The sequence below is a fragment of the Microcaecilia unicolor genome, chromosome 5, assembly GCF_901765095.1.
Source record: "Microcaecilia unicolor chromosome 5, aMicUni1.1, whole genome shotgun sequence".
In the NCBI taxonomy this organism is placed as follows: Eukaryota; Metazoa; Chordata; class Amphibia; order Gymnophiona; family Siphonopidae; genus Microcaecilia; species Microcaecilia unicolor.
Window position 1 is genome coordinate 313049765 of NC_044035.1, and position 14883 is coordinate 313064647.

The window sequence follows — 14883 nt, forward strand, 5'->3', positions numbered from 1 at the left end:
GACTTTTAAAAAAAAAAAATATATAGAATGAATGAATGTATAATCACAATATACCTGTCTGATTCTCAACTTAATAGCACAAATTAGCTTATTTTCCTCCAGGTCCATATCAGATCTGGACATGGTTAGGGTTTTTTGTTCATCATTGCCTTGAGTGAGAAGCTCTGATCTGAGGTATTAGCTGGTTTAGACTACAGGTAACAAAGTAAGGTAGAGTTTCTTGCTTCATGAAAGCAGAGGTGACGGAAATTTCACCTTTTTATAGAAGACAGATATATTTCAACCAATTTGCCAGAGTCTGGTTTCATGTTTATTTCAGAATTGACCCTGTATTGCTTTCTAATGGTGGTATAGAACACTGTTTATTGATGGTCTGGGTCATGGCTGAGAACTTGGAGATGATTGAATGCTGCCTGGAGCACTGCATTTCATAAAACAGATGATTGTGTGAGATCTAAAGCCCCGCTGATGGGTCATTAGGGTGGGCTTCATCAGTCTAATGGCTACTGCTGAAATTTGCAGATGCCAATAAAACCTGTCACCTCCATTTATAGAAAGAGAGGTCACAGCAACATTGAACTAAGTTGGAAGCCATTTTTACAAACGCTGCTTTGTAATTCTTTGTGTTTGTGCAGACTCTATTCACTAGCAACCAAGAAAGAAAACCTATACAGTTATTTTTGTACCTTAAGAGAACAGAATTTTTCTAACCTGCTCGCTTGACCCAACAGTGCCGACTGACTTTGAGAATAATTAACCAAAAAATGACATGATAGAGAAAGCAGGAGCAATTGGGGATTATATGTGTTTTTTTTTTTTTTCTTCTTCAGTTCCACAATGATGCGCTCACAGCTGTGAATTCTTGCTTTGAAGGTGATATTGTCATTGTTTGCCCTGGTCACTATTCTGTAGCAGGCTACTTCAGCATTACTGACTCCATAGAGCTGGAAGGTAAGAGATTGAGAGAAACTGCAAAAAAGGCTCTTAGAAGTTTCCTTTTTGTACCCTAATGATTCCTATTGGTGAGGGAGCTGGGAATGCCAGAGTGGAGGCTGGATTGTAGGTATTGGATCACTGGACCTTTACCAGTGCTTTACATACTAGATTTCCTCCTACATGTCCCCCCTTTTAAAACTTTATTTTCTGCACATTTTTAATTTCTCTGTAAGTAGTGTTGATATATGTATTTGAAGAGAGCAGAGCCCTCCTTAACTCAAAACAGAAAAAATTGGTACCAGCGTTCTTGGAAAAATAAAAATGCCCGGACAATAAAGGTAGAAAAAGTGATTTAAACTTTTAATTTATTAGTTGGAATATGTTAGCTTTGTATCACAGATGTCTTTGTATTCTCTTCAATATAAGAGGAAGTGCATTTCTGTTTTTATTTCTCCTTTGTTGTGGTACATACCTAGTATAACGTCTTTGGGTTCCTAGTGCAATTTTTGTCTACATTTCTATTTCTAATTTCTGATCCCTTGTTCTGTATTTGATGAGGGTTTGCATGTACGTTCTATGTTGACCTCTGTAGCAGTCTCACTTGTTCTGTTTTACCAGTATTAAGTGTATTAGTGTTCTAGGACCCTGTGTAATATTTGTAGTGCGGCCTTTTCTTAGGTAGGGTTTATGTTGTTTGAATTGTAGGGATTAGTACTACTGTTGTATGGTAGGTTTGCTACATGTATTTTTGAGTTAGGATTTTTTTTCAGGTTTTGTATTTCACAATGTTCCTGATAGTGGATAGATTTGTTGGTATTACTGAAATCATTCAATTCTCTCAACTACTAAACTTATTTTTGTTGACAAGTAGAAGGTAGGCAACTTGGAATAATATTTTCCTGTACCAACACCAAAAATCTTCGTTGGTCCCTTTTTAACAGTCTATAAAATTCTATAATTGTGCATAACTGTGATTGAATGATAAACATTTTCTCTCTATATAAACTGTACTCAACCATGTTAAATAGTGGCTATTACTCAAATGACATGAGATTTTTTTTTTTTTTTTTTGTATTTCCAAGTTTATTTATTTTCCACATTTTTATATTACCTGCAACTAAGCAGGTTATAGTATGGTAACTTCCATGGAGAAAATGTGCCAGTTCTGATCTGCATCTATGTTGGGGGTGAGGTAGGGTTTTAGTGGCTGCAGGTTATATTTTGTAAGAAACTGTATTGGACTAAAGATCCGTGAGGGCCATGTATGCAGTGTCACATGTGTGAGCATCATCTGTCAGGTGTGTCCCAACTGAAAAAAAGGTTGTGAACCCCTGGGCTAGATGAAATTTAGACAAATGTAAAGTGATGCACATCGGGAAGAATAATCCAAATCATAGTTACTCGATGCTAGGGTCCACCTTGGGGGGGTCAGCACTTGAGAAAAAGATCTAGGTGTCATTGTAGACATTATGCTGAAATCTTCTGCCTAGTGTGTGGTGGTGGCCAAAAAAGCAAGCGGCATGCTAGGAATTATTAGGAAAGGGATGGTAAATAAGACCAAAAGAATACTATAATGCCTCTGTATCGCTCCATGGTGTGAGCTCAGCTTGAGTATTGCATTCAGTTCTGACTGCCAATTAGAAAAGATTCAAAGAAGAGCAAACAAAATGATAAAAGGGGATGAAACTCCTCTCATATGAGGAAAGGCTGAAGAGGTTAGGGCTTTTCCTTGGCAAAGAGACAGCCGAGGTCTACAAAATACTGAGTGGTATAGAATGAGTAGAAGTGAATCCAGTTTTTACGCTTTCAAAAAGTAGAAAGACTAGGGGACACTTATGAAGTTACATGGAAATACTTTTAAAATAAATAGGAGGAAATATTTTTTACTCAGTGAATAGTTGAGCTCTGAAACTCGTTGCTGGAGGATATGGTAACAGCGGTTAGCGTATCTGGGTATAAAAAAAGGTTTGGAGAAGTCTATAGTTTGCTATTGAGATGGACATGGAGGAAGCCACTGTTTGCCTGGGATTGGTAGCATGGAATGTTGCTACTATTTGGGTTTCTGCCAGGTACTTGTGACTTGTCTTGGCCACTGATGGAAACAGGATGCTGGACTAGATGGACCATTGGTCTGACCCAGTATAGCAACTCTTATGTTCTATCTTCAATTGTAAATTCCTTGGAAAAAGCCATATTCTTGGGGGGGGGGGGGGGGGAGTACTTGTTAACTACAAACAAGGATTAGAATGTCAGGAGTTTTGAAGGGCTGGTGCCATGGAGACAGATTATGAGGGCTAAGAAGAGCATTAAAGTAATGAAGCAAATGTATCTAGTAATATAGTAAATGGTGTAGAGAGACCAGCATGGCCTATGAGGTCTGTCCTGGAAGATTGTAGGGTTGTATCTGCCATGCAGCACAAGTTACTTTCCCCATGAAAATAGTCCAAAAGTCCTTTTATAGTTGAAGGACCTCGGTTCTTGGTTTACATTATCTTGCCTTTTAGGGATCCACTGTGTATAACCCACTCCTTTTGAATTCCTGCACTGTTTTTGCTTCCACCACCCCTTTGGGGAGGGCATTCCAGGCATCCACTACACTTTCTGTGGGGGGGAAAAACATTTACTGATGCTTTTTGACTCTACCACTCTGTAGTTTCGTATCATGTTCTCTAGTTATAAATAAATCCTAATAAATAAATAGTTCTAGAACGTCATTTGGAAAAGGCTTATTTTTTCAGAATTTCCTGTCAAGTATTTAAAGGTCTGTCTCATATTCCCTCTGTTGCTCCTCTCCTATAGGGTATACCTATTTAACACCCCCAGTTTATTCTCATGTCTTCGGAGGAGACCTCTCTACCATTTTGGATCTCTGTCCTTAGTGAAAAACAGCCTCCAAAACTGAACACAGTACTCCAAAGTGAGGCCTCAATAGTTCCCTGTATAGGGGAATTATAACTTCCCTTTTTGCTCGTTAAACCCTTTGATGTGCAGTGTAACATCCTGGCTTTAGCTACTGCCTTGTCACATTGTTTTACCATGTCTTCAGCGTTTGTCACAGCTATGTCCAACATTATGTGGGGTACGCCGTGTCCTTCCTCCATTGTGCGTTCGGGTAAGTGGCACGCTCCATCGATATCAGTGCTCGTTGCCGCTTCCATTCTGCACGGGTGAGTGGGATATAATAGAGTCGAGAGACAGGAAGATCTAGATAACATAAAAGATAATACATTAGTACTATATCAGCGACATAACATTTCAATTTTTTTTTTAATATCCTTAAGTTAATACCACTACAGCATATGAACGTTCACTTTTTTTTTATTTTTTTTTATTTACCCCTTGACCAACTGGATGGTAGCTATATGTTTACTCTCTGAACCGTGGCTACGTTGTGCCAGACCCATAATAAAGTCCCCGTTCCTGTCCCCGACTTCCTGGTAACTTCCCCTGTTTTTTGGCAGACCAAAATGGCTGCCATGTATACCCAACCAAGATGGCCACCTAACATGCCCCTTCTTGACTGACCAAGATGGCCGCTATTTCTATCCTACCAATATGGCTTCCACACATGCCATATCTTGACTGACCAAGATGGCCGCTATTTCTATCCTACCAATATGGCTTCCACACATGCCATATCTTGACTGACCAAGATGGCCGCTATCCTTTTTATCCACCCCATAAGGCTGCTGAGGGAAATGCCCATTCATTTAAGCGGCTCTCCTACTGAGGCCGGGGAGGGGATACCATTATATTAACACAGCGCTCGTTCTGTGTTCCCCCAGCGAAGTGGATGCGGGGGGGGGGGGGGGGGGGGGGGATATATATATATATTTTTTTTTTTTTTTTTAAATCGCATGATCTCGTTGGGATGGGCTGGGCGCATCAGCGCTTCGGAGGTGAGGCCCTGAAAAAGCGCGTTTCCTTTTTTGAAAACAGGCGCCATGCCGGAAGAGGGGAACGAAAGCCAGTAAACGCCATGAGGGGAACATGGGCATTGTCCACGCCTCCTAGAGCCACACAATCAATGCATCTCTTCACTGTATCCCGGATCTCTAAAACTGAGTGCTTAGGTTATTTGTCATTATTTGCGCCTGACATGAATTGATGTTGCGGGGTTGTAGACTTAGAAGTAATGTCAGAAAATTATTTTTTATGGAGAAGGGTGGTTGATGCCTGGAATGCCCTCCTTAGAGAGGTACTGAAGAAAGACTGTGGCGCAATTCAAAATGGCGTGGGGGTGAACACAGCAGATCTCTAATTAGAAAATGAATGATATAAATAAAAATAAAACTTAAAGGGTTGCATATGTGTTTGCATATCAAGTAGTGCTTAGATGACAACTCTGGATGTTTCAACAAAGGCTGGTGATGAGTTGGCTTGTATGGTCTGAGTGCCACAAATAGCAATCTGGTTTAGGATGGGCTGGAGAGAGCTTCGACAGAAACTCCAGTAATTTGTAACATAAGGACAGTACTGGGCAGACTTTTTATGGTCTATGTCCCGCAAATGACAAAATGGATTCGAATAGGGTTTGACGGCAGCTCCAGTAGTTGGAACACAAGGACACAGCCAGGCGGACTTCTACGGGTCTGTGTCCCAGAAACAAAGAAAGATCATGATCAAGTATATAATATCATGTTCATTACTGATTTAATCTAGAATTGAGAATGAATGTGACTGTTGGGCAGACTGGATGGACTATACAGGTCTTTATCTGCCATCACTTACTATGTTACTTTCACTACAGTAATAATTTGTACTGGACTGTACTATTTTATGGCTAAAGTATTGGAGTAATACATTCCCAGCCTTTGTCTCATCTTGCTTACAGACACCTGTTAACTGTTTCCCAAACAAATTGAAGCTGGCAATAAAGACGGACATGATTAATGTAATAGACTGGATTTCATTTTGGGGCTCCCACAGCTGTTCTCAAAGTGCTTAAGCTGCATTTTGACAAGACATGGCAAAGTCTCTTGATGAAAATAAGACTGTCAGTTGAATTTCCTGCTGTTCAGTGCCATATTTCTCCCTAATTTTGTTTTGTGTGTAATTTTGTTTTCTCTCCTATATATTTTTTATGAGTTTCTAAATGCATATGTATTCAACACATGTTGAAGGGAAACATCTCTAAGGTAGTGCCTTATTTTATTCAGAAAAGAGCTGTAAGAGAAGGCTTTTAGATAGAATAGCTGTCTCCAGCTGCTGATCAAAGACATACTTAAGTTACTGCAGAGCTGTGGCTTTTTCTGTCTGTGTAAATAAGCTGTGACATTCTATTGCAGGGAGGGGGTAGCAGTCACTGTTAGGAAGAGACTAACTTGTATTTTGCTGCCTCCTTATTATAATGCTAATCATGTGTCTAGCGCTATTAAATATGAATTTATTTATTTGTTATATTTGTCTCTCACATTTTCCCACCTATTTGCAGACTCAATGTCGCTTACATAGTACCGTAGAGGCATTCGCCAGTCCGGTAAAGAAACAAATACAGGTGGTATTATGGTTGAGTAAGGAACATATGTTTCAGTTACAATGGGAATCAAGGAGAGGAAAGATTATTTAGTGTCCAGTACAAGCTTTGGTTATGTTGTGTTGCAGAATGCAGGCATTTATGTTGGGTCGGCGGGGTATGCCTTTTTGAACAGGTAGGTCTTTAATGATTTCCTGAAGTTTAGGTGGTCGTAGGTTGTCTTCACAACTTTTGGCACTGTGTTCCATAATTGTGTGCTTGTGTAGGAGAAGCTGGACGCATAGGTTGTTTTGTATTTAATTTTTTTGCAGTTTTGATAGTGGAGGTTTAGGTATGTTCGAGATGATCTGGTTATGTTTCTGAGTGGTAGGTCTATAGGTTCTGTCATATATCCTGGGACTTGGCCATAGATAATTTTGTGGGCCAGGGTGCAGATTTTGAAAGTACTACAGTCTTTGATTGGCAGCCAATGCAGTTTTTCACGGAGGGGCTTGGCACTGTCGATTTGCCAAATATTAGTCTGGCTGCTGTATTCTGAGCGATCTAGAGTAGTAACTATTCAAGTTCAATTTAACTCTTCCGAAAAGAGCTTACAATGTAAGTGGATACTTGAGGCAATGGGAGATAATTGAATTGACTTAATAAATGGAGTGGAGGATTAACCTATTAGTTTGTGTAGTCACCTGAGAACCAGGGGAACTGGGTTCGATTCTCACTGCAGCTCTTTGTGACTCTAGACAAGTCACTTAACCCTCCATTGCCCCGAGTACAAATTAAGTGGAGGAGTGGCCTAATGGTTAGTGCAACGGGTTGCGGATCTGGGGAACTAGGTTCAATTCCCTCTGCAGCTCCGTGTGACCCTGGGCAAGTCTCGATTCGTGCTTCGAAAGAGGCGATATATCAAATTGATAAACTTATAATAGATAAACCACTTTGATTATAACCTCAGAAAGGTGGTATATCAAATCCCATCCCTTTCACTAAGATCACAAAGAGTGTCCGTGACAAAAGTACTACTACTACTTAACATTTCTAGAGCGCTACTAGGGTTACGCAGCGCTGTACAAATCAACAAAGAAGGACGGTCCCTGCTCAAAGGAGCTTACAATCTAAAGGACAAAATGTCAAGTTGGTGCAGTCTAGATTTCTTAGAATTAAATCCTGGCATCCTCTCAGTCTTGGCCCATTATTCTAACCACTATGCCCCCCCCAGGCTGTGTTTCTTAACTGAAATCAATGTAACAGTACCATGTACTCTGCTAAAATATTCTAGCTGGTTTTTGTTTTTCTTATTCATGCTAGCCTAATTCCCATTTCCCTCTTACTCAAAAGATCTTTAATTTCTAAAGTGTTGAAACGTGCCCCCCCCTTTCCCAGAATGTTGCCAAGTTCCTAGCGAATCTAAATCCCTCATCCCTGCACCATTGTCTCAACCATGCATTGAAACTTCGGAGCTCTGCCTGCCTCTTGGTCCTGTGTGTGGAACGGGGAGCATCTCCAAAAATGCTGCCCTGGAGAATTTTGGATTTCAGCTTTCTCCCTAAATTTGGTTTCCAGAACCTCCCTCCCACATTTTCCTATGTCATTGATACCACTACTACTACTTAACATTTCTAAAGTGCTACTAGGGTTACGCAGAGCTGTATAATTCAACATGGAAGGACAGTCCCTGCTCAAGGAGCTTACAATCTAAAAGACAGGTGCACAACCTAAAGACAAGTGTACAATCTAAAAGACAAGTGTAGAGTCAATCTGATAGGGCATACTATATTTCTCGAAAGGTTAGGTACCGAAAGCAGCATTGAAGAGGTGAGTTTTAAGCAGAGATTTGAAGATGGGTAGGGAGGGGGCTTGGCGTAGGGGTTGAGGAAGATTGTTCCAGGCATAGGGTGAGGCAAGGCAGAATGAGCGGAGGCTGGAGTTGGCAGTGGTGGAGAAGGGTACTGAAAGGAGGGATTTGTCCTGAGAGCGGAGGTTACGGGCGGGAACATAGGGGGAGATGAGGGTAGTGAGGAGCCGCAGACCGGATGCATTTGTAGGTAAGGAGGAGAAGCTTGAATTGTATGCGGTATCTGATCGGAAGCCAGTGAAGTGACTTGAGGAGAGGGGTGATATGAGTATATCGGTTCTGGCGGAATATAAGACGTGCAGCAGAGTTCTGAATGGATTGAAGGGGGGATAGATGGCTAAGTGGGAGGCCGGTGAGGAGTAAGGAGTAAGTTGCAGTAGTCAAGGCGAGAGGTAATGAGAGCGTGGATGAGAGTTCATGTGGTGTGCTCAGAGAGGAAGGGGCGAATTTTGCTGATGTTGAAGAGGAAGAAGCGACAGGTCTTGGCAGTCTGTTGGATATGCGCAGAGAAGGAGAGGGAGGAGTCGAAGATGACTCCGAGGTTGCGGGCAGATGGGACGGGGAGTATGAGGGTGTTCTCAACTGAGATAGAGAATGGAGGAAAAGGAGAAGTGAGTTTAGGTGGAAAGACAAGGAGCTCGGTTTTGGACATGTTCAGCTTCAGGTGGCGGTTGGACATCCAGGCAGCAATGTCGGATAAGCAGGGTCTCCGCGGTGATGACTGGTGTGGAGAGATATAGCTGGGTGTCATCAGCATAAAGATGATACTGAAAACCATGAGATGAGATCAGTGAGCCTAGGGAAGAGGTGTAGATTGAGAAGAGAAGGGGTCCAAGGACAGATCCCTGGGGAACTCCAACAGATAGTGGGATGGGAGTGGAGGAAGATCCATGAGAGTGTACCCTGAAGGTGCGGTTGGAGAGATAAGAGGAGAACCAGGAGAGGACAGAGCCTTGGAACCCAAAAGAGGACAGTGTTGCAAGAAGTAACTCATGATTGACAGTGTCAAACGCAGCGGATAGATCGAGGAGGATGAGGATGGAATAGTGGCCTCTGGATTTGGCGAGGAGCAGGTCGTTGCAGACTTTAGAGAGTGCTGTTTCTGTCGAGTGAAGAGGGAGAAAACCAGATTGAAGTGGATCGAGGATGGCATGAGAGGAGAGAAAATCAAGGCAGCGACTGTGAACGGCGCGGTCAAGTATTTTGGAGAGAAAGGGTAGGAGAGAGATGGGGCAGTAGTTGGAGGGGCAGGTAGGGTCAAGTGATGGTTTTTTTAGGAGAGGTGTGACTACGGCGTGCTTGAAGGTGTCAGTGACAGTTGCAATGGAGAGAGAAAGGTTAAGGATGCGACAGATGGGAGGGGGTGACAGTATGGGAGATGGTGTTAAGTAGGTTGGTGGGGATGGGATCGGAGGAACAGGTGGTGCATTTCGAGGAGGAAAGAAGGCGGGAGGTTTCATCCTCGGTGATCTCAGGAAAGGAGGAGAAAGAGGCCTTGGTTGGTTGTTGGATGGGGCTACAGGCTGAAGAGGAGGTGGTGGCTTGGTAGTGAACTCAAGGTTGATCTTTTGCACCTTGTCATGGAAGTGGTCAGCCAGTGATTGAGGAGAGAGTGAAGGGGGGGAGTGGGAGCGGGGGGCACTTTGAGGAGGGAGTTAAGGGTGGTGAAGAGACGACGAGGGTTGGAGCTGAGAGAATTGGTCAATTGGGTGTAATAGTCCTGTTTTGCAAGGAATAGGGAGGAATGGAAGGAGACTAGCATGAATTTGTAGTGAAGGAAGTCTGAATGGGTACGAGATTTCCTCCAGAGGCTTTCAGCGGATCGGGTGCAGGAGCGATGGTAACGGATGCAAGGGATTAGTACGCTTTGTGGGACGGGAGGTGGATGGAGCGAGGGTGTCCAAAGCACATGCACCAAGACAGGTAGCTCCTCAGCACTATCTAAAATCTTATCTAGGTGACGTGTGAGGTCCGCCATCTTCCCACAAAGCAGGCAAGTGACCAGGCAGTCATCACCAGCCACCCAGCTATCTATATGCCTAATGATCTAATCACCAACTAAAACAGCTGTCCTAACCCTTCTGTCCTAGGCAGAAGTTCCTGGAAACACATTCTCGGTGAGAGAGAATTTTGCCCGGTGAATAGGTCCTGGCTACAAGATTACTTCCTTATGAGACTGGGACCCTTGGCATCCAAATAGCAGATGACGTTTAATGTGAGCAAGTGCAAAGTGATGCATATGGGAAAGAGGAACCTGAACTTTAGCTACGTGATGCAAGGTTCCACATTAGGAGTCACCGACCAGGAAACGAATCTAGGTGTCATCATTGATGCTGCGTTGAAATCCTTTGTTCAGTGTGTGGCATGGGTTAAGAAAGCAAATAGAATGTTAGGTATTATTAGGAAAGGAATGGAAAACAAAAATGAGAACATTATAATGTCTTTGTATCACTCCATGGTGCAACTGCACCTCGAATACTGTGTGTAATTCTTGTAACCGTATCTCAGAAAAGATACCGAAAAGGGTGACTGAAATGATAAAGGGGTTGGTAAGATTTCCTTATGAGGAAAGGCTAAAGCAGCTAAGGCTCTTCAGCTCTGAGAAACGATGGCTAAGGGGAGATATGATAGAGGTCTGTAAAATGAGTGGAGTGGGGGTAGACATGAATCGCTTGTTTACGCTTTCCAAAAATACTAGGACCTAGGGGCTACTAAACAGTAAATTTAAAACAAATCTGAGAAAATATTTCTTCACTCATTGTGTAAATAACTCTGGAATTTGTTGCCAGAATGTAGTAAAAGCAGTTAGCTTAGCGGGGTTTAAAAAAGGTTTGGATAGCTTCCTAAAAAGAGTCCATAAGCCATTATTAAAATGGACTTGGGGAAAATCCACTGCTTATTTCTAGGATACACAACTCGGACCAGACAAAACAAATTTACTGCAACAAAGATATGTTGACTAATGAAGGTGTCTCATATCGTCACAAAAGCCTGTTTATGCCAACTTACTTTTCGGCTCACAAGCATGTGAAAGTTTGTAATCATAGACCACCTCCAGCCAACCAGTAGTGCCCTATGTCCATCTTCTGTAAAGGCCTAAGTGTCAAAGTGTCTATCTATTTATTCATTAAAACATTGATGCTCAGGCACAAAAATCAATAAGTGCACTACTGTTCAAAAATTAAACACTATTGCAATAAATTGACAAATAATGCAAAAAATCAACTTAGCTTGATAGCTCTAAACACTGTAAGCCGTCTTCTTGGGCTGGAGCTTATCATATTTCAAGGGTTCAATATATCAACGTTCTGACAACTCCGGTATCGCTGTAAGCCCGACAGGACCCTGTTTCGCGGTCAACTGCTTTTTCAAGGGCATAAACTTCTGTAACACGGAGAATAAGCGTTATTATCAACGACCTCAAGATTTTAGCTTACCTTATGCACAAAAGCGACAACTGGATTCACTTCAACAGCCTCTGATGCTGGTAAACGACCAGTCAAAATGGCGTTAGCGTTTTTGTTATAAAGACTTTAAGCCCCACCCCTTAAAGCAATACGTCATAATCAGCTGTTTCATTAAAAGAAACAGTTCCATTGGAGATGTGCGTTCAATCCATGGGGCTCTACTGTATTCAAACGGTAGATCCGAAGAGCCCTTAAAGAACTGAAGAACAATTCTGCCATTATCATCAAGAAGGCTGACAAAGGCGGAGCGGTTGTCATACAGAATAAATCTCAATATCTAGCCGAAGCAGCTTTACAACTCTCGGACCATACGGCTTATGTTGAATTACAACATGATTGCCTAGAAGCAGGCTTTCTGACCAACAAGGAGTTTCAATTTTTGAATAATAAAACTCCTGTAATACCGGTTATGTATTTATTACCGAAAATTCACAAAGATCCGCACAAACCACCAGGCAGACCAATCATTTCATCCAGGGGTCGCTTTTGGAGCCTCTTTCCATTTATTTAGATTCATTTTTGAAGGACGTGGTTCCACAATGCCCCTCATACATCAAAGACACCAACCATTTTTTACAGATTTTGAATGATGTATGTCTACCGCACTCTCATTGTATAATGGCAACTTTGGACATCAAATCTTTATACACGATGATTCCACAAGAAGAACTAATTGAAGTGGTGTTTCTGGTGCTAGAGAGTAGACAGAGACCTCATGAGGTCCCGACCAAATTTTTGATGTCGCTGTTGAAATTGGCATTATGCAAGAATTTTTCAAATTTGGCAACAACTTGTATCTGCAGACCTCTGGGGTGGCCGTGGGCGCCACATTCGCCCCGACCTTAGCCAATTTATACATGGCAGCGTTTGAAAACAAATGGCTGCTTAACTCCCCTTTTAATCACAACATATTGATTTGGCGCAGATACATTGACGACATTTTCGTTTTATGGAAAGGTACTGCAAGCGAATTAAAAGATTTCCAACTATGGTTAAATAGTTGTCATCCTCGTATACAGTTCACTGTTTCCTTTTCAGACAATAGGATTCATTTTCTGGACGTTGAAATTACTCAAAGAGAACAAAGTTTTCAAACTAAGGTATATACTAAATCCACAGACAGGAACACTATTTTGGAATATGGTAGTTGTCACCCGAAAACTCTTCGGAAAAGTTTGCCTTTTTCTCAATTTTTACGTTTCAAACGGATTTGTACATTTGGCTCAAAATTACTACACCGCAGTTACCCTAAAACAGTCTTGAAAAAAGCTTACACGAGAGCCAAACATCTAAATCGTGATTTGCTATTACAAAGCACTACATCAGATCCACAAGAGGACCTGGTCATGACTTTCATCATGAGATACGTGCAAGGAGGGGAAGCAGCTTAATACATTATCAAACAGCATTGGGACATTATGCGAGCTCATCCCATTTTTGAAAACTTTCGTTTAAGGATGGCTTTTTCCCGTGCACGCAATCTCAGTGAAATCTTAAGTCCAGCTGATTTTTCTGCTACTACAGCAACTGAGGTTACCATTCATGGCAGTCACAAAAAATGCAACAAAAGTGGGTGTAAAACATGTCCTTTATCTTTAGAAACATCTAATTTTTGCCATAATGGCCAGACTTTTCAGCTCAGATATCAAACTACCTGCCGCACAACACACATTATTTATTACATCAAATGTCCATGTGGCAAGGTATATATTGGCAAATCCAACAGGTCATTAAATGCTAGAATGGTTGAGCATAGATCGAGAATAGCTGCCAATAATGTTGGAGCTCCACTTGTACAACATTGCATCAGTAAACAACATTCCAGCGAGTCACTAAGATGCATGGTGATTGATTGCATTATTCCCAATGCCCGAGGTGGTAACATCAATAGATTGCTGTTGCAAAAAGAGACTCAGTGGATCTACCGTTTGAATACAGTAGAGCCCCATGGATTGAACGCACATCTCCAATGGAACTGTTTCTTTTAATGAAACAGCTGATTATGACGTATTGCTTTAAGGGGTGGGGCTTAAAGTCTTTATAACAAAAACGCTAACGCCATTTTGACTGGTCGTTTACCGCATCAGTAGGCTGTTGAAGTGAGTCCAGTTGTCGCTTTTGTGCATAAGGTAAGCTAAAATCTTGAGGTCGTTGATAATACCGCTTATTCTCCGTGTTACAGAAGTTTATGCCCTTGAAAAAGCAGTTGACCGCGAAACAGGGTCCTGTCGGGCTTACAGCGATACCGGAGTTGTCAGAACGTTGATGTATTGAACCCTTGAAATATGATAAGCTCCAGCCCAAGAAGACGGCTTACAGTGTTTAGAGCTATCAAGCTAAGTTGATTTTTTTGCATTATTTGTCAATTTATTGCAATAGTGTTTAATTTTTGAACAGTAGTGGCACTTATTGATTTTTGTGCCTGAGCATCAATGTTTTAATGAATAAATAGATAGACACTTTGACACTTAGGCCTTTATAGAAGATGGACATAGGGCACTACTGGTTGGCTGGAGGTGGTCTATGATTACAAACTTTCACATGCTTGTGAGCCGAAAAGTAAGTTGGCATAAACAGGCTTTTGTGACGATATGAGACACCTTCATTAGTCAACAAATTTGTTTTGTCTGGTCCGAGTTGTGTATTTTTACAAATGTATACAGACAAAGCTGAGCCATTTTTCGTTTGATTTTTGTATTATTTCTAGGATAAGCAGCATAAAATGTATTGTACTGATCATGCCAGGTACTTGTAATCTGGATTGGCCACTGTTGGAAACAGGATGATGGGCTTGATGGACCTTCGATCTATCCCAGTATGGCAACATTTATGAACTTATGTACTTTACCAGGGTGATGCTCTCCTTTTAGGAGACCTCCCTCCTCCAAGGCAGCAGAGGTGGAACTGTCGGTGAGACTTCTCTCTGAAGGTCCTTGTAGGTCTCCTCTGTGTACTTCTCTGTCTCTTTCAGCTCTTCCAAGTCTGCTACTGTAGACTTGAGAGTACGGACTGATTTCCTGAGAGCCAGGTGCTCTTTGAATCAAGCACACGTATATAACCCCTCACCAACTGGGTGACAGTCGTACATGGGACACTCAGTGCAAAAGACTGGCTATCATCTCTCTCGCTGCTAGATTGCTATCTGCATCATAGTA

At 41.9% G+C, this 14883-nt stretch overlaps 1 protein-coding gene across 1 annotated transcript in view; it reads left to right on the plus strand.

Moving 5' to 3' along the window:
* SHCBP1 (SHC binding and spindle associated 1) overlaps positions 1 to 14883 on the plus strand; it is a 59781-nt gene that overhangs the window by 35713 nt on the left and 9185 nt on the right. Inside the window, 1 exon segment of the mRNA XM_030204391.1 lies at positions 831 to 951. Within this exon segment, the coding sequence (XP_030060251.1) occupies positions 831 to 951 (121 nt within the window).